This window comes from Melopsittacus undulatus, chromosome 2, assembly GCF_012275295.1.
Source record: "Melopsittacus undulatus isolate bMelUnd1 chromosome 2, bMelUnd1.mat.Z, whole genome shotgun sequence".
NCBI classification, from domain to species: domain Eukaryota; kingdom Metazoa; phylum Chordata; class Aves; order Psittaciformes; family Psittaculidae; genus Melopsittacus; species Melopsittacus undulatus.
Window position 1 is genome coordinate 91,524,086 of NC_047528.1, and position 26,080 is coordinate 91,550,165.

The 26,080-nt window shown below is 42.0% G+C and overlaps 1 protein-coding gene across 1 annotated transcript in view; it reads left to right on the forward strand.

Moving 5' to 3' along the window:
- KCNJ6 (potassium inwardly rectifying channel subfamily J member 6) overlaps positions 1–24,157 on the forward strand; it is a 37,270-nt gene extending 13,113 nt beyond the window's left edge. The window contains exon 2 of the mRNA XM_005151680.3: positions 23,832–24,157. Coding sequence (XP_005151737.3) covers positions 23,832–24,157 — 326 coding nt within the window. The remainder of the gene's footprint in view (positions 1–23,831) is intronic.
- The last annotated feature ends 1,923 nt before the right edge of the window (positions 24,158–26,080 follow it).

A 26,080-nucleotide genomic window follows, 5' to 3' on the forward strand; every position in this document is an offset into this window, starting at 1 on the left:
CATATATTATAGTTAATATAATTTTTCTATGAGTTTGAAAGTTGTATAAGTTTGTCAAGGAGAAGGAAATTTGCTTGTGAAGAAGTTTTGTTTACAGGACAAAATAATTTTGATAGTAAAACAGCCTTTTGCAAGGTACCCCTATGGGCTGCTATCCAGAGGGCACTGGTTTAGACTGCTGAGACCCTAAGCTGAAGGAGTTGCCAGTGTGGGTGAGAAGACCCTGAGTCCACTGAAATCAACAGAAAGAATCTTGTTGCTTTGAGTCAAGTCACCAGGGCTTATTACATTTGCATAATCACCACATTGAGATTTTATTGCACCCAGAACATAGGATAATATACTAAATCTATCTCAGATACTGTATTTATTAAGTTTTCAAAGCAGGTTTTCTGCTTCCTCCTCTCCTTCTAGTGTTGGAGTAACTGCATGCAAGAGCATTTGATTAAAAAAAAAAAGTACCATGTGAGCAGTACTTCAAGCCTAAATATAAATACTTCAAGCTCTAAATCTGCACTCTCAAACTGTGCATTCTGTTCTTATCTTTCACATTGGGATAAGATGTGAGGGGAAACAAATGTTCAGAACCAAGCCTTTTGACCTCATTTTGGCTTTGGGTTAGTCCCACAAAGAGAAACTAGGAACAGGCCCAGTGAAGGAGCCATGCTGCAAAATTAAGACTTCTTCAGTGGACAGCAACGAGAGGAGCAGAGGGACTGAAGCTTCAGAGGTGAAGCTTCTATTCTCTTGCTTCAGAAGAACAGACCTTTCAGCATCAGCCGTTTCCCAGCTGCTGCTGAATCTCACACACAGCATCATGCTCAACCAGAAATGCTGTCTCTGCCCTCCAGCTGCCCTTGCTGCACTTGGCTGCCTGCACTTGTGCCAACTCTGGGTATGTGCTGAGCACATGCCTTGAGCTAAACCATAAATTAAAGGGCTGTTTGCATCACCCTCTCTCAGGCTGCTGGATTGCATCATCACAGGCCAGTTTGAGACCCCCACATCACTCAAAGCCCAAGAACCATGGAAGGGGAAGTTTCCCGTGCTGGAGCAACACTGTCATGTCCCCCCCAGAAAAGGGAACAGCGTTGTGCAGCCTTGAGCTAGGACTCGGGTCTGGCCAACAAGAATGAAACAGACCTTATGACTGGATCAGATAATAAATCTCTGGACTGTTGCATTACAGACAGACAGGCAGACAGTGGCATGACCTGGATGAGAGAGGAATTCCCTCTCACCTCACCCTCTACCTCTTTGTTTTTATATCTGATAAAGTGAACACACATTTCCCCTAAACTGTACAACTCAGTAACAACTTAGACTAATTTTGCAGGCAATTTGCATGGATGTGAGCAATTATAGAGAAGGCACATCAAGAGATAATCTAGCCCTGCATCTAATGTTGGTAATGCACTTGATAATAACAACCTTACTCTCCTGGAAGAGAACGTTAAACCTGTTCAAAATACAATATTTTTTTCCAGATGATAGTATTTCTTCCCTCCTACATCCTATCTACCTTAATCATCTGACTCCCACATAACTGGCTCGACTTCAATGACAGTCTCCTCTACTTGTTTAAAAGTCATGTTATTTCCACTGCCATCAAAAAGGCATGATTTTCAAGTGAAGTTATTAAGTTTCCAGTCCAAGGAACAGTGTGTGGGTGCTACTGAAGTAGACTTTCAGGAATGAAAAAGAGATTCCCTCCTTTCTACCAGAGGATTGGGTCTTCCTTCTATCTGGGGCCTGAAGACACCTTTCTCTAGTACGATTTTTTAGCTGTCTCCAAAGAAGTGACCCAGTGATCTAACCTTGGCTCCACCAGAAAGAAACTGAAAACCTTTCCTCTGTGTGTCCTTTGTGGTGCTGGATGAATAGGAAAACATTTGGTTATTTTAATTTATAATAATAATAATTTTATTTATAATAATAATAATTTATTTTGGCTTGCTTGTGTCCAAAGTCTTCTAACCAAAACATTAAAGACGTTGGGCAATGTATGAACCCAGGTTTCCCCTGGAGACTCCATAAGGCCATGTTGTCTACACATCTACAAACCAGAGTCCAAGTGAACCTGATCTTCTAGAGCTAAGAGCAATTATGTCTGATCCACATGCCTGATCCCCACACAGGTGCTAAGCCCCTCATATGGGACACAAAAAAATGGTAATGTTTTTTGGGGAAGCACAAGTGAAAAAATATCTCTTCAATTCTGACCTACAGCTTTTCACCTCAAGCTTTATATCTGTGCTGACAGCACCATGGAATTTAATAAGCTTTACTGAGTTCCAACTACATTTATACCAAGTATAGACTTTGTCAAATGACAGGTTTTTTTCAATGTTGTGACTCTGACCTGAGCTAAGGGCTGAGAAATTAATCTCAAACCAGTTCTGTTTTGTGGGTTTCAGATCCTTTTCCCACGCAGATTGCTTAGCAGCTGTCAAGTCACTGCAGGTCTTCATTTGAACCTCCCTGAAGTTTACTTCATTAGCTGCCCTTTCACAGGATCTTTCAGCTCTGTTAGGTCCCTCTGAATCCAGCAGGATGTGTAGACAGAGAGAAGTTCCAGCTGTTACTGTAGGAAAGGTTTATGAAAACTGTATTATGCAGCACCTACACTGCTAATGAATTAAATCCTCCAGGTTCATTCTTAAGAGCTACCATTGTTTCAAAACTGCTCAGAGACCTTTAATCAAATTACAGCCTTCATTCAACTAAAGATTATACCCGATGGTGTGCCATTTCACTTTTTGAAAAGGAGAGAGAAAAAAGAATAGACAAAAGGAAAAAGTTTTCTATCTTCCCAACTGCCCTCCTTTAAGACAAATCTGCCACACAGAGGCCAGATTTACATTCAGCTCAGATTTACCTAAATTGATCACCTGATAATGCTGAGTTAATTGTACAGCTGATAGCAGGACTGTTAACAGTACCAGGGCCAGAATGGCTCCAGACACAAAAATTTATTCACATCCTTTGAACATATGAAACTTGCTCTGCTCCTGCAGCTCATACTGATGTGCACTGTTCAAAACTTCTCCAGTTATTGATATTCACATTCTAGGTTGTGTTCTGGTACTGACAACCTACAGGTACACCCTTACACTTATGCTTCTCCATGTTGCCATAAAACATTGAGACTTAAAAGTAATACTTTCTGGAATCAAAACGTCTTCCTCAAGTTCTCCATGACACACCATGAAGCTGTACTAACTTACGAGGCAGAAAGGGCATGCCTGCTCCTATTCCAGCCAATTCTCTACAGCTTCAGTTTTCCATCACACAGAATTTTTGCTGAGCCTGGATGCTATCCATGCTGCTCCTTGCATGGCAGTCCTTCAGGGAAGTACTGTATGGGAGTGGGTTAGCAGCAATCTATGGGTTAGCATAGAGATTTTGTCCCCTCAAGCAGTACAATGTATCAAAACCTAATGCAAAACAAAGAATCAGCCCTACACCCCACCTGCTTACATGGTCATGGCCCGGAAGGCGTCTCCCACTGAGGCATCCACTCCACTCATGGGTGGCCCAGCTGACTGACTCTCTCCTTCCTCACACTTAGCACAAAAGGAACAGAAAGGGAAAATTCAGACATGTGCTTTTGTCCTGCCCCAGCAGCTCATGTACCCAAGGAAAAAGAAGAGATGCTCTTGACCATCAAGTTGCAATTCTGTCCCTCAGGTTTCTCAGTCCTGGCCCTTGCTGACAGCCCCAAGAAGGAAGACTAGTTTAGTAGGTGATGCTTTTCCCAGGAAGAAGTGTTGCCTCTTGGTCTCATTACTGTCTACACAGGGAGTTCTTTTTTCTCCCATTCTCAGATAGATCTCTGCTGCTGAATTGTCTAAAGACTTTATGCAGCACAACTGAAATGTATCAGAAGTGGTCTATAGCCTCCCTACATCAGAAGAAGAGTATGTCAGATGTGGTGTCTGTTTTTTTGATCCATGCTCTTCTGTATTTGCATTAAAAATACAAGGTCAAAAATGCCTGTCTGGCACTTCAAATGAAAACTACTGAGTTTTAGTTGTCATTGGAGTTTATTCTTCAGTTTCTTGCCTCTGTAAAAACAGAAAAGCTCTATTTGGACCGTCCTTCCCCAGGATGGAAATGGTCTATAGTTATTCTGGTCTCAGGTAATAAACACCTTAAAAAAAAGCATATGGTTTTATTCTTGTTGTAGAGATGAAATGACAGGTAAGATGTGTCTCTGGGAGTGCTTCAGCATTCAGCATAGATTTGCCCCATGGTTTTATGCCTTGCTAAACTTCACTGCATTGCCCAGGTTGGAGATGAACTATATAGGCCCAAAGTCAATCCATTTGAGAGCCATCAGCTGTGCTTAAGACCTGTCCATATGTCTAGATCTGGACCAATTTAAATGAAATAGGTTCCTTCAAGTGAAAAACAGCAATAACCTTAAGCTCGTGAGTGGAAAATATTGAGTCTGTATCGGAAGAGCAGGGAGCCTGTCTAGGTTCTTGAGTGATGACAGAATTAAGCTGTAGAAAGTTTGAACTACCGCTATGTGATGGCACCAAGTGGTAACAGTGACCAGTCTGATTGCCTATTCACTGCTGTTTCCTTTTATAGATGCCCTGTTCATGTTGGTTTCCTGTGGGCTCCTGTTCTCATCAGAAGGGTGAGGCAATCAGACAGTGGGGCTCATTCCATGGCTTGGAGTCAGATGGACTTCAAACAGCAGATTGAAACTGGACAGCTAAAGCTGTTTACTGCCTCCTGCCAGTCTCCTTTCTGAGAAACGTTGTCACAGTTGATGCTGCTTTAAAGGACACAATTGTTGCTGCACCCCGTGGTTTTCCAGGGTATCTACAAAAACCTTCCAAAACCCCTGGTTCGAATCACATAAGCATGGAGTTAGTAAGTGGGTGCATTGCAGGGTTTGGGTAGATGATACAACCCACAGACTTTGCCTTTAGTTTAGTCTCCCCTTTGCACAGTAGGTGCACCAATGCCCCACTGGGTCAGCATCCCCCTCAGATGCCAGAGCAGCTGGTGCCTAACTCAGCACAGTGCTCATTGACCAGGGCTATGGGCCAGCAGGTGCAACCCACACCAAAATAAACTGACTCTTTAGTTGTAGCTGAGGAAATTAGTTGCAAGGAATCATTTATCCCTCACTGCTTTTTGGGCCTTCTTCCAAGTAGGCAGCCCAAAGTAGCAGGGACCCACATGTCGTGATTGAGTGGAGGAACGGTGGCAATGCATAACACCACTTAAAGTCTTTCAATGCTCTTCCAGTCTTGGGAATATATTGCCTATCAATAGCTTGTAGAATTATTTTTTGCTGTCAGCCTACAGTTCTAAAGCAATAGTGACTCAGATGCAGGGTGTATGATTACACCTCTCATCCTACTTATTCCCCAGAAGCCTTTGCTCCAGACATACCAGGGCTCCTGGAAGATCCCTTCTGGATGACCCATATTGCCCTGCAGTTCCCTGGGACAGGGAAAAACCTCCAGCAACAGAAGGAGATTGCTTTAGTGTTCTTTCACACCACTGAAGCAGTACAATGCAGCACTAACACATGGAATGATCTAGTCCATTAACTTTTAAAATTAGCTTATCAAGGGAGATGGCAACACTTGTGGGAAAACAAGGCATTCAAAGCTTCTTGGAAATCCAAAGTGTCCTCCTCTAAAGCATCATACCTCATCAGCTATACTTGTAGCTTTCTTTCTTAGATATGACAGTGTAAAAAGTGTCTATGAAGTGAATTTTCTTCTGCAGCTGCCATCTTTATCTTTCTCCTGTTAGCAACAGAGCCACAAGCTACAGCATTATTCAGGAGTTTTGCAGTATCAGGGCTCTGATTGTGCTCTTTCTTTTGTGATATTTGCTACAGCAATTTAGTTCAAAGTACAACAATAACCCAAACAGCAGCAGGCCTGCCTGATGTGGCTTGAACGTAGCACTGTATGCAGTGGAGAGCTATTGTGGTATTGTTGCTAGGTATTGCAGAGTTCATGGAGCTGAATTATACATTTTAGATATTAATAGCAGCCTCATTACCTTGGGCTGATTTCCTTTGAATGAGTTCTTTTGTTGTCACTCCATATGGCACACTTGGATTCAGAAACACTTATGTGATCAAGCAATCACACACAAAAAAATAAGTAACTTCCCAAAGCTCAGGGACCTTGAAGAGAATCTTCATTCCCACAGAGACTTTTGCAACCTACTCTCATCCGGACTTGAACCACTCCCTTCCAAACACCAAGAAATGCAGTAAAAAGATACTCTAGACTCTTGCAAAGCTTGTGCTGGGCCATCACCTTGTCATTTACTTTGGACCCATCAGCTGGCTGGTTGAAAACCTGCAGAAATGGGATCACTGGTTAGCCCAAGATGAGCACATCACAGCTAAAGCAGTCAGTTCACAAAGAAACCGTATCATATTTCTCTTTCTCATTATTGGTCAGGAAAGTAAACAAGATATAAATCAGCTTCTCTTTCATTCACAGACACATACCCACATTGACATACAACCTGGTCAACTGTACAGAGGGATTCATTAAATTAAAGTCTTCATACTTGACCAAAATCTGAGGAATGCTCCCTGAAATGCTGGGTTTGAAGCCTGTATTCAGTCAGGGGAGTAGCATATGATTAGCTGTGCTTTTATCCCTGTGCTGGCATCTGGGAGGGTCATAACGTTTTTTGCATTAGTATGCCTGGTGAAGTCAGAGCAAACCCTTTGCTCTGTGATTAATAATGTGTTAAGCCACAATTCCAAATTATTTCAACTTTTCAATGGTTATGGGAACATTTACAAGACTGATGGCTGGACTGTATACTGCCAAAAGGCTGAAAGAGCTATCATTTATTACAGGGCTTTCTTGCAGCCAAAACATGTAATAGTACCCTGGTAAACTGTGCAGAAAAAGAATTATGAGGTTTGGTACAGCATTTCCCCGAAGTGAAGCTTTCTGCACTATGAATGTTTTTGTGTGGGGGGAGAGGGAGGAAATGCCATTATACTTTCCCAAAAATGTAAAATTCAAGCATTTCTTCACTGAGATGGTGTAACAGGACTTAACTCACTTTGTTTGCTGATTTAATCCCATCATACCAAGTATTTTGTGGTGATTTGTTGTTCGGTTTCACCATATGTTTTTAATAGCCTGATCTATCCATCACTTCCCAATTATTTTCATGTAATGACATCTTAACTGTCCCAGTGCTTCTCTGAAGTTTGTTAATTGTCTTCTCACTGCTGCCAGTTAAATTTTCTTCTCCTCCCATCATACAGCAGAAGTAATTTCTATTTGATGATAATCAACTTATGTCATTAAGCATTTGAAGGGACTGAGGATTTCCAAGGCTCACACATCAAAGCTTTGCTATTCTGGGTACAGGAGAACCACAAAATCACCGACTTTGGTATCATTGTACATTTTATCTGTATGTGTGTGCATACATGTGAGCATGCCACAGCCTAATGTCACCAGAGAACCCGCAGGCAAAATCTCCATTATTTTGATAGCAGAAATTTTGCAATCATGATTAAAAGAAGAGAATATCTCCACTACACAGAGAGCAGGAAATGGCTGAGGAAGAACAATTGTGACTCCAGGAAAACACGTTCACATTCTATGACATTATTTATCTCATCCGCCTTCTGTTCCCAAAACAAGCTCTCCAGTTTTGTCATCCATACCCTGCACTGGTTAAAGCAAAGGAGAGAATTGATCTTATGAAAGATTTTGAGCTCTGCTCAGAGCCCAGTAATAAGCAGAAGTTTGCTTTGTGTTGAAACAACAGGACCTGAAAAAAATGCTCTTCTGAAACATTAGCACTCCATGAAAACTGAATCATTGCTTTAGGCCAGAAAATTTTCCTGGTTTACATCAAAGGAAAGCAGACAGACAGACAGTATGGCTTAAATTACTATCAAAATGCATGCATCCTCACCTCACTTTGCTACACAGGTAGCCTTTCTTCGCTACACATGTTCTAGAAGGCCTTAGGGCAAGTCACTATTATCTGCCTCAATTTCCCCATTGGAAAAACAAAAATAATACTATTTCCTTTCCTTTGAGACTTTCATATAAAAGATCACAGGAAATAAGACTCAAACATTACTTATCCTTTCTGAGCCTCAGTAATTCATTCCCCACTGTGATTCTGGGTTCTGATGCAGACATATTGGCATAATACATTCTGCACTTGCATTATTGTATTTACATTGACCTACATTTCCAGTAAAATCAGAATAAAATGTAATTTAAAAATTGATAAGATACACAAGAAGCAAATAATCCAGGTTACACCAAATGAGTAGCAGCTAATGCTCCATGGACACAGGACCCAGCATATGGCAGCTCTGTAGCTTCTTCTTAAACCAATGTGCAATGTCAGGGTTTGGGCTTTTTCGGGTGCAGCTACATCTTTCACTTAATTTCCAGTATTCACATGCTTGCTGGGAATAAATGACTGCAAGGTTTTCCTCCCTTTTCCTTCCCTTGAAGAATAAGAGCCCTTATTCTTCAAGACACCTCTGCCTGTGTAGATCTCAGATTAACCAGGCAGAAGTTCAGCCTTGGAGGGGTGATGAACACCTATTCACATCAGAACCCAGATCCTCAGCTGTGCTTTGAGGAGAAACAAAGGGAAGAAACCAAGGTGGCCCTATCAATCCTGTCCAGAGGGCCCTGCCACCTGTCCCAGAGGCACCTCCCAGTTTTGCTTAGATAATAAAGTGCCTTGTGCAGGATTTTTACTTCCTGTATCGCTCAGATTAAAAAAAACACTTGAGTAAGTACAAAGTGCAGGCAGTAGCAGTGGATTTCATTTGGAAGCCAGGGAAAATTTATCTCATGGTGGGAGGAGAGAGAAGGACTCACTGCATGGCACAGGGATGGTTGGATTCAGCATTCTTATGATACCTTCTTGAACTACTCTCAAACTCACATTGCTTTCATCAGCCTGCCTTGTCTCCAAACTCCTGCACTATTCCTCTCAGGTGTTGTGATATACACTATTTGAAGGAAGTATGACTAGCTTTAAAGACATCTCTGAGCTCCCTTACTATGAAAGCCTTGTTCAACGCAAGCATGGAGAGAAGGGGTCAGCAAAGTTTCAAAGAGGCAATGCCAAGTTTTCTTTCTCTTTCCCGTCCTGGAGGTTAAGTGTGCCTTAGGAACACAGCAGGAGCCAGAGGATTCTGCCTCACAAGTAAACATCTAGATTGCTTGGAACTTAGCAAGGGTGCCATGGAGGTAAAAAACTGGAGATCTGAGTCAGGTCCGCAGTCAAGAATAGCTATAACCTGATGGAAGATGCTGCTGGTTTGAAATGCTGCTGGATGAGACTAGAATCTGGCACAGTGTTTTCCACTTGTTATGGCATACATATTTTTTTAAACCCTCATATTAAACACTCATACTCAACGTTAGACACAGAGCTCTTTGGCAAGAAATGCCTGGGTTTATTTTATTAACCCCGTTCACTTCTGAAACGGGAAGCTAGGTCTAGTTTATTTTCTGAGAGGTGTGATACCGTCAGAGTAAAGGATGTCTAGTTTTTGCCAAGTGCTCATTGTACAAAGCATGTATCAACGAAGTGCTCAAAATTAGCAGTGGTCTGGCAGCAGTAATAAAAGCTGCAAGAAAGAGACTGTGTAATTGTGCTTGTCATGAAGAAGAATATAGTCTGCAGCTGGTGTCCAGAAATGTCTCAAATGTGTATGGGAGTCAGAAGAAAGCCAAGTAAGCTGCTAACCTCTATCTCAAAGGGAGTTCAGCAAGGTATTTCCTTCACTTACTACATTCCTGCTGGTGTCTGATCAGCCCAGACATTTAAAAAATAATTGTTGCAATAATCTCTCAACAATATTTTTTGGGCATTGCTGCTTTTTTCTTAGTTTAGAGATATTTGCACATTTCAAACCCTTTGTAAGCTATCTCTTCTGGTAGAAGAGTGCCACCTCATGACTGAAAGAGAGGAATGAAGCAAGCCACAGCCGTAAAGCTAAAAGCACTTCCAAGCGCTCACAGCCAGGGAGGACAGGAGCAGCTCATGCCCTCTGTACCCAGCCAGCTTTCCTCCGGTGACACAATGCCCTGAGACAAACACCCCTTTGCCAAACAAGCCCTTTGCGTTGCAGGACAAATAAACTTAGCATCTTCACTGAACGCCAAATCCATCCTCACTGTTGAACAGAAATTAATTAGTCAGGAGAAGGTGACATTGTGGAGGCTTCTATACAAAGTGCTTCTTGTTTTGAAAGCCCAGACACTTTGTTTCAGACTCCTCCGTGCTGCCTCATGTACTCTTACTGTTCAATTTTGAGTGTGACCACCCTCTTCTTTCTTTCTCAGGTAGCTTTCTCCTACATAACCCCCTTTTCTCAAGTACATCATTTTTTTCTTACTAAAACAAGTAATTTTTCTCTACCAGTTTATTATTGTTGAACTAAGGTGAATTTGGGGTTGCTAAAAAGTCCCAATGACTTTTGTTGCTTCCATAAGTGAGGTGCAAGTGTCAAAGAAACTCAGAATTTCTTTGCTCTATCACTAGTTGGAAATGTTCATGGCAAAATCAGACACATATAGTCATGGACTGATTTGTCTATGCTCTTCCCAGAAACAGTTAGCTTAAACATTTACAACAAATGAACAAAGAAGAGAGCAAAATAGCTTTCTGCTGTTTTCTTGCCTTCCTCACACACAAACACACACACACACCAATCAAATTCAGGCATTGAGGAAAGTGCTAGAATTAAAAAGCTTGGGCTTGAAGTGTGTTGTTCCTGTTTTTTCCCAGAATAGAAATATCAGGAGAGTAGTACTGAAGCTTTTCTAAAATCCCAACTCTACTGCTGCTATTCTCCTTTATTGGACTCAGTGCTAAATCCTAGGCAGTAATTAAAGATCAGAATCAGCTTCTTCCTCACCACCTCAAATAAAACCAAAGTCAATTAAAACCAAGTGAAGTATTAATTTTTCTAAAATGATCATTGATCTACCAGCAGGTATATTAATAGCACCTATTATCAGACAGGATGCCAAGCAGCTAAAATATGGATACAAATTTTGACATAACTTGAATATTAAACAGTGCTTCAGAAGTGAAATATTTTGCATCTCATTCCCTGAGGCAGCTGGTTTTTGCTCAGTCCTGCATTTGAAAAATATGCTGCTAAAGTTGTCAGATAGCCAACATTATTAACCTGAAAGCATCAACTTAATAAGTCTCATCCTATGAACTGAATAAAAAAAAATGAGAAAATCAAAACCCACTTGCTATTCAGTAGGAGGATTTTAACAGCATAGATGATTTTCTTTGCATAACTGCTAGAAGGCCTGGAAAAGTTCGTCAAAAATCAGAGCTGCATGAAGTCTGGGATTGGCTGATTCTTTTGTTATGGTAAAGATAGTAATATCTGAATCAATAAACCTAATTTCAATTTTAATTAAAGAAGTTTGTTATTGTGACAGATTAATTTTTAAGCTTAGTGTGTTTAACAATTTCCCTTAAAAATATTTTTGTAAAGGAGTTGACCAATCACACTATTTACTAAACAGCATGAACAAATATTTGGTTGCTTAAACTCTCTCCCATTAAGAAAATGAAAGGGTGTAAGGTCTACTATCCAAACCCATAATTTGAAATGCTAACAAAACTAGCCCAGATATTTCTCCTCTTCCTCCCAGAGCAGGTAAGTTAGCTCTGGGTCATGTACAGCATGGGGATCCTGCAGTCAGGACCACAGCACTGCTCCGCTTCAGCTCTTACACTAAAGATTCCCAAAACCAGGGAATTTTGCTCATATACTTCAAAATATATGAGCGAAATTTCTTCACCTGCCAAGTGCTGTATTGCCAGCAGGGCACAGCAATAGGAATGGGGCTAGAGGCAGGCCCATGCTTAAACCTCCAGAGAGAAGAGAGGGAGCTGCCAGCTGAATTAAGCACAGGTTTAGCCGCCATCACCAAAGAGCAACACCTTCAAGGAGCTGAATTTTGTCGAAAATGCACAGAGAAAAGGATGTTTGCTTGTTTGCTTGGTTAAAGAACAAGAAAGCAGCTGTTCTGTTATTAACCAGTGCTATGCAGCTGAACCAATCCAGCTCTCACACATCCCCATGCTCAGCTGCTTTTGGTAGGCTGATGTGTGATAGTAGCTAGACTTCTCAAATAGTAGCTAAATCCATCAGGATTTAGAGCTTTCTTCTGAAAAACATGGAGTGCCTCTACATCAGTCCTTTTGGTACTCATTTGGGTGAAATATAAATCAAAAATAGAATCTCTGAAACTCAGATGTCTTTAGAAAAAAATATTTCCACAAGTTGTCTCTTCTAAAAGCAAGTACCACCTACTCACGTTTAGCTTGGTTTCCAGCCTACCTAAAAGGATGCACCATTACGAAACTGCCCAGGCAATCCCACTGAAATGTTTTGTTGCTTACAAAACATCCAAGTGATTTTGGGCAGAACATGATTTCTCTTTATCTGTGTTGCATTTCCAACCATCACCAACATCTGCCTGGCAGAAACAAGTGTTTTATCCTGAACTCTCTTTCATCTCCTCCTCTGATTTCACAACAACTAAGGCAAGCTTCAGCAGTGCCATTAGCCACAAACCTAGAAACAACCACTAGAATGCTTTGTGGGTGAGTCACTGATTTTGTTATGAAAAAGCTAGTGAACATCCTTATTTCCTGACTTTTACATCGTGCCATGCTGTATGTCACACTGGTTTGTCTTCAGGCCTGGGTTCACAAGCATTTCCGCAGTAAATGTGACTTTTTTATAAAAAGCTCCAAATCGTTAAAGTTCAGGATAGAGCAAACCTTAGATGTTCTGTTCTCTTCGTAAGTAGCCTTTTAAGAGAAACAAAAGCCATCCAAACATGCAAATTACATGTTTAAAAAGCCTGCACAGCAAGAGGTGAAATAGAACACACATCTATTTTAATTAAATGTTTCTCTCACTGTCATGACAACACAAGTGTGCAGCAGGTAAAAGCTGTTACAGAAAACGCTTCTTTCACAGCAAGCACCATTCCAACTAAAGGGTTTTTTCTCCCAGCTGCCCCTTGGCTTTAACACTGATGTGGGATTTCAGCAGTGCCCAAACATGCTATGTTTTAGTCTCAGCCCCAGCCATGACTGTGTGCTAAATACATGTTCCTCAAGAAGCTTGCATATGCTGTGCATTATGTAGCATGGAGCCAATATAGCGGTCAGCTGTGTTTCTCCAGAAAAGATTGGTTCTCTGCGCATGCATCTTAGAGGAAGAGCTCTCACATAAACAATATCTTTGCAGCTTTCCAAGGCCAAGTTCATTTAGGGTCTGTATTCTCAACAGTTGAGCAAGCAACCTGCAAAGCATCTAGTTCTACTAATACCTTCCTGGGAAGCTTGCTGTAGGTGCATTGTGTCTTGCAATGTAGCCTGAACACTTTGGAGAAGAAGCAGTTCCCATCTAAAATGCCTATCAAAGCTGGAGTTTTCAAAAAAACATAGTGTTTTATCAAACTGTGAAGCTTGGAAGTGTTAGAGTGTGCATTTTATTTTCATTTCCTTCCTGTAATCTGTACCTGTCCCATTCTCATCTCCTGCCTCCCCAGCAAAGAGCTCAGAGAGAAGAACCTGCTTTTGAGGTACTGTTCTCATTTAGACTTTTTAATGGGTTTATGCTGAACAGAGAAGAACAGAAGCTCTTCTGCTGGTTTATTCACGAAGATGGGTAATGCAGCAGCTCAAGCAGCTCCTTCTTCACCCTTCTTTTATCTAAAACTAAATCTTCCTGGGGCCCTCCACCCATTCATAAAAGGTGAGGGAAAGGGCAGGGGGCTTTTATCACTGGCCACTGGGGGTCCCACATCCTCTCTTCTCATAGCACTTTTCTGAGATGTTTTTCCCCAGCAGCAGTGAACCTAGTAACTGGAGAGACCATAAAACAAATTGAGCCCAAAGTGCTTTCAAACGCTGAGATAACTAAACTGGAATATTTGTGTAAACTATGTATTTCCTGAGCTTCTCTGGTATAAGGATTAAAGATGTAGCTTTTGAGCCAACATGAACTCCCACAAGGGCTGTGATTCTTGCTGACTTGACATCCTCTCTGTTAAGGAAGCAAGCTAGCAAGACACAGTTCGAGAGGTCCAAAATCATAAACAGCACTGTTAGCCCTGAGGCACTCCAGGGGCCTTCACACGCCCTGCCACTGAGGATCCCCTCTGCTCCATGTCATACCTCTGCTCTGGTGGATCAGGTTGTGCTATTCAGTGAAGAGTCATGCCAAGACCTTTCTCCAGTGAGGCAGCAGCAGGCGGCTCAGCTGGAGCCCGCTGCCTGCTCCCAGCTCTTTACCAGGGAATTGCAGAGCAGACTGCCTATCTGCAGGCCAGAATTCAGGAGGAAGCCCATAGATTAACAGCAATGTATTTTTAAGAGGTCAGGACAGGTCTTCAGCATTCTGAAAGCAGGGCCATCACAGATAAAACCATGCACTGCAGCTTCTTGTAGACAAATTTCCCCTATATCCTCCTGTGGTGAATACCTGTTAGGAGAAATAAAGCACGTGTGTGGTGCTGATTCAGTGTTTGAGAAACCACTGGATCTATAAATGTAGCCCAACAGTCAAGACACAGAGTAGGGTACAAAATCCTGGTACTTCTTGTTCCAGTTCCACTGAATTGGGTTTCCATTTCCAAGGGCTCCGAGTGCCAACTCTGGAACAAGCTTCTCTCTCTGGTCAGACACTGTTATTTAATGTATTAAATTCCACAGATTTAGTCAACAGCAAAATGTAATCATTATCCATGTGAAAAAGTGCAGCTGAAATAACGATTAAAATTCACTTGCATCAGGCAGCTTGATGTGTTGGGCATGGCCTGAATATAAGGCTAAATGAAGGCTAACTACTGGCTGAATAGTAATTGTATGATATCTTTGAGAAGCTGTTTATTGAGAGTATATGTAGTACTGTTAGCAAAACATGGCAGCACATTTGGGATTGAACCAGTCAAGCTTTTATGCCTTATCTAAGACTAAGCCACATGCACTTTAAAAGCAAGAAATTAGACACAAAAATACTCAATTAAGTATATTTAATTCCTGATAGGAGAAATATGAACCAAGTAAGTCAAACATTTATAACTCAGCATTTTTCCATTGGAAAATGTAATTTTGCTGGCTTTGAAATCTTTGGGTGTAGGGGGAACATGCATTTGTTTAAATATTTTGAAAAGACTAAAACATGGCCATCTTTTGCTAATTTAGATGCTGCATTGTACAGTATATCACATTTGAAGAAGTCAGACTGAAAACAGATGCTTTGACTGATCCAAGTTAAAACTTCATTTAGAATGTAACTGAATAACAATTCAATTTTTTTCATACTTGTTATTTGTTTTCATCTTGTTTAGAAAGAAGTAGATTTTGGAGTGTCAGAAAGTCTCACTGGATTGAAATTATGGCATCTCATCAGCTCAATTTCCTATGCATAATCCACTGTTACGCAAACATGACCTAATAATATATGCCTCCTTCTATGGGGGATATGATTTTATTACCACTGCTGGTGGCCTGGCCAGCTGCTCCAGCCCACTCCACGGCAACTTGCATTTTCTGATGTGGAGCTTGTCACTTGGTCCCATTGTCAGCTGTGAGATGAAGACAGCAGCTACCACAAAGACCTCTGATCAGAATTCACAGATGGAATTAGATCAAAGCTATAGAATTTCAAATACAGTGATCAGCTTCTTAGTCTGATTAAATAAGAAATACAAAAATAGAAATACCAAATCACTTGAATCATTTACAGAAAAAAAAGAACCAGTATTAACATTAAAAAGGGAAAAACAAAACAAAAAGAAAATAACAGTGAAAGTTAGTTCTTTATGTTCTCATAAGACAAAAACATCTGTCTCCCCTCCCTTTCTCTCCCATTCACATACAAACTCCTCTCTCCAGTTGCTGCCCCAGAGCCTGGTGTGGCCATGCTATGATGTAGCTGGGGCATGGAGAAGACACGCACACCATTCATAACCCACAACATGAGGCTGTCATGCACAGATCCCCAGGCATGCTGAAGCAAAGATACATTAAAATCCTCACATTGCTCAGCATGAGATAAGCAGCCAATTTCCAGGTGTGATCTGAATCAAGTTATCAGAACCGCAGGGAATTCCCCTTTGCTAGCTCTGAGTGAAAGTTTAGATAAGTATTTATGGGATTTTTACTCAAATAAGGCTAATACCCTGCCTGATTTCTTGTCAGATGTACCTAAATTCAAAAAGGAGGGGAAAAATATCTTACCAGAGTAAGAGCATGTAGTGACAGGACAAGAGGGAATGGCTCTAAAATGAGAAAGGGTAGATTGAGATTAGATATTAGGAATAAATCCTTTACTGTGAGGATTATGAGACACTGGCACAGAGAAGTTGTGGCTGCCCTATCCCTGGCAGTGCTCCAGGCCAGGCTGGACAAGTCTTGGAGCAACCCGGACTAGTGGAAGGTGCCACTGCCCATAGCAGGGTGTTGGAACCAGATGATCTTTAAGGTCCTTTCCTAACCTAACCAATCCATGATTCTGTGGTATTTGCATCATTTTCCAGCAATAACAACTGATGATGCTGACAATAACTTGGTGGCACTATGAAAATTTTGTGCTAAATCTCTGCCTTTTTTTGAGGCAATGATTTTCACACCAGGGAGAATTGTTTAGTACAAATTTGACAGTGAATGTCTAAACGAGAAAGAGGATGTACTGCAAGCACATCTACTGCATTTAAATCCCAGCATATCCCTCGTGGCATGCCAGTTAAATACACCCAGAAAAGCAAGGTAATTTGCCAAAGCCCACACAATGTCTGCAGGAGAACCAAGGTATCAATCAGGAGCTCCTGACTCCTACCCTTTTGGTTGTTATTAATAGCACACATTGCTTTCTCATTCCTCTTAACATCTAAAAATAGCAGACTGACAAATCTTGCACCAAATATATGTGAGACCAAAAGGTCATCTTGGCAGAGGCCATCTTCCTGCCTTGTAGTGTACTGCTTAACTAGCCTAAAAAGTCACTGAAGCTTTTTTGAGCCCTATACTGAAGTTTCAGATGCAAGGTGCACATTGATCTAATTAACTCAGATTAGCACCATCATCACAGTGTTTAAATGAAATTCCCCCACCTTCTCACCCTCCCCTCAGGCAAAGTGCAAAAGTCAGCCTGAACGCTATGGGTCAGCACCTCCCCCTTCACAATTCCTACAGCAAAATAGTTTCATCATGAGCACTGACACAGAGGCTGTAGGAATTAATCTCCAGAGCCATAGAATCTCCTACGTGTTTGATTTGTGTCTTTTTTAAAGATTTTCATGATAAAAATGAACCTTTTGGTGAAGTAGATCAAAACCTCTACCTTAGTGATACCTTAGCAAAGGAAGTTATGAATAAAGCCAGTGTGAAAGAAATATAACAGGAGCATCGCACATGCATAGGGAAATCCTCCCAGCTGGACACCTCAGACCAAATTCTGTACGAGTGAAACTCCACTCACCCCAGAAATGGAGACGCCACTGTTTTCTGTGCACACTTGAGTCCCTGCTGCTGAAGTCTTACTCCAAGTTGAACTGTGAAGGAAATTTCCCATGCAGTGATTGAAAACCAGTGTTCTTACGGGATATCTCATTCAATTTTGTCTGCCTCATTCTGCGAAGTGTGAGGAGGAAATTGCTGAACCTCGAAATCAGCCTGACATCGTGGCTGTCAGACAGAGATGCAGTCAGTAATGGGCCACAATTCTTGCCCCTTTCATTTCATTTGCAATCCTGTCAGGAGTGGAATTTGAAAATAAGAAATCCTATTATAAGGAAGACTTCCTCAAGTAAAATAAAAGCTTAATGAGGGTGTCACTGTGTCATCTACAGTAGACTGACCTGGAACTGTATTTCAGCCCAAACATGTATCTGATGCTGTGATTTTGAAGTACCCTTTCCCCCCTGACTTTTTATAGCATTTTATTTTTGATGACTCCCATCACAAAGTGAAATAATATACGGTAAGAGTGCATGACACAGCATATTATTGTGCAAGCTACCATGAAATCTTAAATTAAGTGCCCTGTGAGAAAATGCTTCAAGTCACTCTGGGTCACCACACCAAACCCTTGTAGCACTGTAAGTGCAAACCATAAGCCTAAACACCAGTAGACATAATGAACAAATTGTAACCTCAAAATAACTGCACAGGTCAACTTTCTAAGAGTAATGAATCTGGAGGTGACATCAGCTTTGATATTAGTTCTCATCAGTCAAAGGTGGGGTTGTAACCTTATCCACCTATCAGCAACAGCTTAGGGGAATTATTCTGTCATTTTCTTAGACTGCGTGGTGCAGATGTTAACCTCGATAAAACCTTTCACTCTAGCTGCAAGGAAAATTGCTGATGGGGTACACCAAAATAGTGTCCATGCTCCCAGCCAGGGAGAGGGAGCCACTGTAGCCTGCACTCTGGAGAGGAACAGCCCACATGTTATCATGAACCAGAGGCTGGTCCTGACTTCTTGCTGAAACAAACACATGATATAATGTCATGGATGTCAGGCTGGATGGGGCTTGGAGCAGCCTGGTGTAGTGGAAGGCGTCCCTGCCCATGGCAGGGGAGTTGGAACTGGATGAGCTTTAAGGTCCCTTCCAACCCAAACTATTCTGTGTGTTCTACGAGATGTGACCAAGCCCTCTGCAGCATCCCCACCCCAGCATGGGTACCTTGCAGCAGGAGCCCGGCTGTGTGTCAGATTCCATGCAGACAAGATGTGACTTGGCATGCTGGCTCCTGATCACAACCCACTCTTCACTCTGCAGCATTGCTCATGTCTCTGTGCAGTTCAGCTCCTCACCTGTTGAATACGAATAATAAGCATTTAGATGATAAATTAAAGTTTAAATTACACTGCTTGTATGGTAATGAGACCATCCAAAGTAGTAACTAATTGCTGAATTGAGATACATGGAGCTAATCCCAGCATTATTAGCAGCAACTTTTTAGTTCCCATTTAAAAGCAAAACAACTAAAATGGTGCCCAGTTAGCTTGGTTGCTTCAATTAAAACCAAAAGTCTGCTTCACCCAATGCCCATAATTTAGTTTGCCTTTCTTGATATAACAAGGACCAAAATTCAGCTTGCAACTCACCTTGCAGAGTTCTGACCCAGGAATGGGGATGAAGGAGCGATAGGAACTGTGTGTGCCTTGGTGGGTATCTTTACAGAGAAGTGGCAATTCTTGTGGGCAGATCCCATCAGGCTCTAACCGAACATTAGACATAATAAGAAAACAACCTACAATGAAGTAAGATGGCAATTAATTTTACTACTTAGGTAATTTGCCCAGCAATCAACTATTTGCACAACACTCGGTGTTGGTTCCCTCGCCTGTGCAAACACAAAACAAACAGAAAGCAACGCTGTCATTAAGACCTAACAGGAATCTGTAACACATACAAAGGCTCATCACCGCTCATTAAAAACGCTTCTAGTTTAAGGGAGTGAGGCAGCAGATGAGGGCAACCATCGGAGATCTCATCACCTCGCGAAGTGTTTAACATTCAGCATGCAGCCAGGTGAACAGGTGCAAGCACAAGCCTCATGGCACTGCAACCTAATCCTGCCCCGGCCGTCCCACCGTGCCGGGCAGCAGGGACAGATGGTGCCGGGAGCTGCAGAGCCGCCGCGCGGGGACGTGCAGGGGCAAGCAGCTGCCCAGCCCAGCGGGAACGCTCCTCCCTCACCGCCCGCTGCTCCGGCTCCGTGCAGCGCCCATCACAGCAGGGCTGACAGGGCAGCCTTGAGGTTTCCGCCGGGCTCCGACGCTCCTTCTCAAATTGCCTGTTCCTTCCAGTTATAGTATTAATTAATGTAGAATGAATTATTTGGGTGTCTTAATTTCCCAGCTTGTTTTGAAAAAGTCCAATTAATGCTGAGCTAAGTAGCTCCAAAGGCTCCCCGGCTCTCCTCTGCCCTGAAGGGATCCAATTAAAATGAGACACTAGCCAAAATGTCAAACCACAGTAATTTTTACTGCCATTGTGTAACAGATCTGTAGCTACATATAAACCACACAATCACAGAATATATCGTGTTGTACTTGGAAACCTAAAGCCTAAAATGCCCTCACCCAAGTTGCAGCCTCCCCTGTCAACCAAAAGCATGTCCAGAACTTACAGGAAATAATAAAAGTTGCATTTCCTTTTACAGGACAATTAAAACCATAGAATACACTGAAACATGTAAATCAGGCAATGATATATTAAACATCAATATATAGACAATAGCAACAGCTTAAATGCAGAGAAGGCAGTTCAGAAGGTCTGATGTTTGAGGAGCTGAAGGACGTCTGAGCCAGCACAGGCAGGGGCTGGTAAAGCCACCCCGTGTAGAAATGCAGAAATTAATCTGTTTTGCCTCCAGAGCCATACAGGCACAGTGACAATCACTTCAAGGGTCTACACAACTGTGGCACATTTTAATCTGGAATCCTTGTGATCCACTTACACATTCTTTCTGTATTAGCTTACTCAAACCTTTAGAGAGCATATAAGGTCTCTGTCATACACACATCCCTCACTAGCTAAGATCTTTCTCTTGATCAACTTTCTTGCTTGAAAAATCCTCTTTCATTCTAGCTCTGAAAGTATTTCATCTGGCTGTGGAAAAGAAATGGTTATTAAATCATTCCTGAATGGGAGACTAAATTAAAAACGGAGACAGGTCAAGATTTCAGATGAGGGTTTGTTTTTAATGAGCTCTATGTCTAACGTAATTCAATTAATCTTCTTGACTTCTGCAGAAAATCGCCCTGCTCTTTCCCACCAGTCAAACAAATTTTTCCCAACCAAAGCAGCAGGATCCCTGGGTACTTGGTCTGAGCACAGGAAGGACAATACTGCTTCAAAGGGGCCTCAACTTTATTTTTTTTTTTATTTAATGTAGTTGCCCTTGAAATGAAAATTTCAAATTTTCCACTCACTTTGAAGTCAAATTTCAGCAGCAGAGCAAGGGAATGGCATGAGTCTTAGGAATGGTACATGCCTTTGGGGAAACACATCCAGGGGTCACTGGTCTTCATGCAACACCGAGGAGCAGCAAAGGAGCTGGTCAGACACCAATCCATGGAGGTGCCTGAGACAGCAGGGAGGACATGGCCATCAGCACTGGATGCTGCTGGGCCTCTCTGCTTCCCAGACCACTGGTGCCCCTCTGCCAGGGTGGGAAGATCCTACCAAATACTGCACCCAAACTACTGGCTCTGTGCAGAAGAGTGATGTGAAAAGCAAATCTCCCTTTGGGAAAGCTGCCACACAACTAGTGTGTTTCTCATCTCTATAGTGCTCTGTAAGCTGCCAAGTTCCTCTCCATCCATCATTCTGTGGGGGGAAAAAAAACAAAGAAAAAGATCTCCTTTAGACTAAAAATCACACAGGAAATCTCACAAGAGATTATTTTTGTCATATGGTTTCATGTCTTTCTGCCCTTCCTACCTGTGAAATGAAAAAAGATCTTTCTAATTGTGCATTAGTTGAGAATTGAAATGTGAACATGTCTTGTCCTGCAACCCTGAGAAAAACAAAGGCTTGAGTATTTCTGTCAGGCATAAGGAAAGAGAAATTAAGATCAATGAACACAGTAGGAGTGCAGTGGCATTTCTGCCTGGCTGTGGCAGGTAGGTTCAGTGCAGCAGTTTTCATACTAAAGCTTTCCCTGACAGTCTCCACTCCAGAGGGTCTGAGGCACTCCAGTGAATGGAGGGAAAAGATGAAGAAGGGCTGAAGTACCGCAGTGTGGTATAAGCTGGTAAATGTCTTTCTAAACACATTGTCATAAGTGAAAAAGACAAGAGTACCAATAAACAACGGTTTTCACCCAGAAGCAAGCTGTCTGAGCTCAAGAGAATGAGGGCAGAATTATCCAGAGCAGTTTACACAGCCCTGAAAAATATTTGAGACATTAAACTATCTATGTTTGCTCTTCCTGGGACTCTCCGTGTCACTTTCCCTGATGCCAGCAGTGCAGAGAAACAATGTGCACTTCTACAGACTGCCATTTGTGCCTCTCAGATTAAACATTTTTTTTAATTGCTTATGATTACCTTCTAAATAACTGATGTGTGGCAGGCTTGTGCTGGGGTTACGTAACTCCATTTGCTGAGTACTCAACATTTACTGTTCAACTGAAGTTTGCTTAGTAATACATAACTAATTGTGTGCAAATAATTAAAGAAAAATCATCACATAGAACCATAGAACAGTTAGGGTTGGAAAGCACCTTAAGGTCATCCAGTTCCAACCTCTCTACCATGGGCAGGGACGCCTCACACTAAACCATGTCACCCAAGGCTCTGTCCAACCTGGCCTTGAACGCTGCCAGGGATGCTCCATTCACCACTTCTTTGGTTAACCTGTTTCCTGCTATCTTAATGCTTAGGAGTGAAAGGGGAAGCCCAGCAGACCAGAAAAAAAGGTCAGGAGACATGAATTTGAGAGGAAAAACATGCTGTCAGCAAACTGGGAGTACATGGAGAGAATGGATAGGGGCCACGAGGATGATCAGGGGCTGGAGCACCTCCTGTATGAAGATAGGCTGAGAAAGTTGGGGGCTGTTCAGCCTGGAGAAGAGAAGTTGTGTGGAGACCTCATAGCAGCCTTCCAGTATCTGAAGGGAGCCTACAGGGATGCTGGGGAGGGACTATTCATTAGGGACTGTAGTGACAGGACAAGGGGTAATGGATTGAAACTTAAACAGGGGAAGTTTAGATTGGATATAAGAAAGAAATTCTTTCCTGCGAGGGTGGTGAGGCACTGGAATCAGTTGCCCAGGGAAGTTGTGAATGCTCCATCCCTGACAGTGTTCAAGGCCAGGTCAAGTGGGAGATGACACTGCCCATGGCAGGGGCTTTGGAACTAGATGAGCTTAAGGTCCTTTCCAACCCAAACCATTCTATGATTCTATGATTGTAATGCTTCCCTGAGTTGTTTGACTGAGATGGGACAGATTCTTCAAGTACCAGGTCTGTGTCATGTCCAGGAGTTTCTTCACCCAGAAGACACTGGACTACATTCTGAGCTTGGAAAAACTGCCTATCTATCTCTATGCCTCTTAACAAAAGGTAGCATCTTACAGATTTTTTTGCCCTATAGGAGCTCCCAGAGTGAGGTCCAGCAGGGCTGTGAAGGGAGGTAGCAAAAACGTTAGTCCCATTTATTAGAATCCACACACTATCACAATGTCCTTCAGCAGTTTCACTGACGTTTGTGCATTGGCCACTAGCTCAAAGCATCATAACTAAAAGGCAGACCCAGCCTCTAGAGGAACAAAGTCAACCCATGGATCACAAGCTCATATGCTGGCTGCAGTAGAGGAAAGCTTCTGTATAAGTTCTTCAGTTAGCCTGGGGAAGTGCTGAACATGGCAGCATGGGTTTGTTACATGCCAGGGAGCTGATGGATGGCATGGTGCAAGTTATGTACACTCTCAATAAACCATCTGAGACTCATCAGAGGTTTAGTTACTCATTGGTGAGATACAGAAAGCAGAACTGCATTTAATAAAGAAATGTTAACCTCTGATCACAGTCTCACCACTTGTGATTATATACATGCACAGAAAGAAAGAACATCAGGAAGGTTACACACTGTGAAACTGTTTTCTAAGCTCAACCTTATATGAAGTCAAACCTAATTCTTTTCTGGTGCATGCATCTTTATATACAGTTCTATTTCTAGATGAAAAAAAAAATAATTATGGATTTGGGAAAGCAGAGGGTCCTTATTACAGCACTTCTCCCTTCTCTGTTACAGGAATGACCTGCCAAGCTCGAAGTTCATACATTACAAGTGAGATCCTGTGGGGTTACCGTTTCACCCCTGTCCTCACTCTGGAGGATGGATTTTATGAAGTAGACTACAACAGTTTTCATGAAACATATGAGACCAACACACCAGTTTACAGTGCCAAAGAGCTGGCAGAGATGGCCAGCCGAGCAGAACTACCCCTGACATGGTCAGTTTCCAGCAAGCTGGACCAGCATGCTGAGCTGGAAACTGAAGAGGAAGAAAAGAGTCAAGAAGAACAGAATGAAAGAAACGGTGACGTGGCCAACTTGGAGAATGAGTCCAAAGTGTAGAACCACCAGAAGCATAAAGGCCACACCACCTCCTCTATCTTCTCCTTCTTTGCTCCCTTATTCTTTCTCCAACATGCCTTTTATTTATTTTTTTTTCTTCTTTGTTATACTTAAGTCCGGGAAAATAAATACTTAAGTTGTGAAATACCTACCTGCCCAGTTTAAACAAGAGATTCACAGACTAAGCAAAGGCATGGGTTAAAGCTGCAATACCCATTACTTATGGTGGAATCTCAATCCCCACCCTGGTAATGACTCCTGACTTCCTCGGCACCTCTCTGTGTTCAGACATCCAGGTTTATTCACACCACCAACAACTAAAAAACCCAAAAGCAATGGGAATATATACAAGGGATTTAAAAGGAAAGACCAGTTAATGCTCATCAAGGTAATGGGCCTTGGCTCCAGTTTTTATGCATTTCAGGACAGTTACCTAAACTTGGTGACAAGCCTCTATGAAATGGGCCTTGCAGCTTTAAGATGAAGGTGAGCAGAAGGATCTGCAACCCAACCTGATACTGTACATATGCCTTATGTAATTACTTTCTCTTTACATTTAGTAATAAACACAGCATGTACAAAAGTACTGTAGTAAAGAACTTCTAAATAATGTACACAGATGTGTAATTAATGTAGGTTTAGAAACAGACTTCTAGAAGTATTGGGATGCAAAACCTAACTACCAATCAAGTAGGCATTTCTCTTCAAATATTTGGAGTGTAACATTGACTTTTTTCCCCTATCTATGGCTCTCCTAGTGCATGACATCTTCTTCAGTGTACCAGACTGGCAGCTATTTAGAGTACCTCACTGTTTGCCAAACAGATCATTTCACTGACTCTAAAAAGCCATAGGTCTGGGAGAGGGCAGGGTAGATAAATTTTTAATTCATTAGTAATTACAAATTACTGATATACTGTGAAAATGTTTACAAATAAGGCAAACCATTCCTGGTTATTTTTTTGGCAGTTCAACCTAAAATTTAGGCTGTGGCAAACTCATGGCAAACCAGAATTTCCTATATACTCTTAATATAGCGAGCATGTTTCATGTGGAGGTATTATACTTTATGTGCAATATCTAGGGAAACTAATCCCTTCTCCCCACCTAACTATGGGATTTTGGCAGAATAGTTTGCTACACAGACAACACAAGCCATTGAAAACCAAGCGTTGCACCTTAGCAAGTAGATTTTAGCTACCCAGCTGCAAACGAAACAACTGAGTTTCATCTGAAGCCAAAATCAATGAAATTCACTTGTTGGCAGCACCGGTGCTTGGCTAGTCCTGCAGAGTCACAAATGGTGTGACATCCCTTGGTACAAGCCTCAACAGGGTTTCTCAGATAAACACAAGGTTCCTGCCACCCATGCTCAGGAGAGTAGTTCCCTAATGACTTTCTTCACCTTAAGTTAGCTCCTTGGCTGTTGTAAATCAGTGTAAATCCTGTACATTTGACAACTTTAAAATTAATGGAGCAGTGATAATTTGCATAGCTTACACAGCAACATTCACACGAGTGGGGAGCTGAGGTGTACAGTCACAGTTCCACGGACATGCTCCCTAAGGGGCTGCTCCCACAGTGCGGCATTTCCCAGTGCTAAGGACTGCTCAGTCAGGCCCAGCATGCATAAAATACTACCTGCTGAAAAAGCGCTGCTTTCTGTGGGCTTTTGCTTAGGCCCATCACATAGAGCATTTCTGTCAGCAAAGGAGAAGAAGCTGCAGCAGCCTTAATTTTGTTTTTCTTTTTATATCTGTCTAAAACCAGAAAGAAAGAACACACTGAAGAGAATCCGAAGCATTTTTGTACAAAAACATGCTGAAACATACAGAAATATGCTAAAATAGAAGAGCAAAAAAACAACATAACCTCAGGAGAAACTTGGTGGGCAGGTGGAAAATTTGCACTGTGATACAGCTT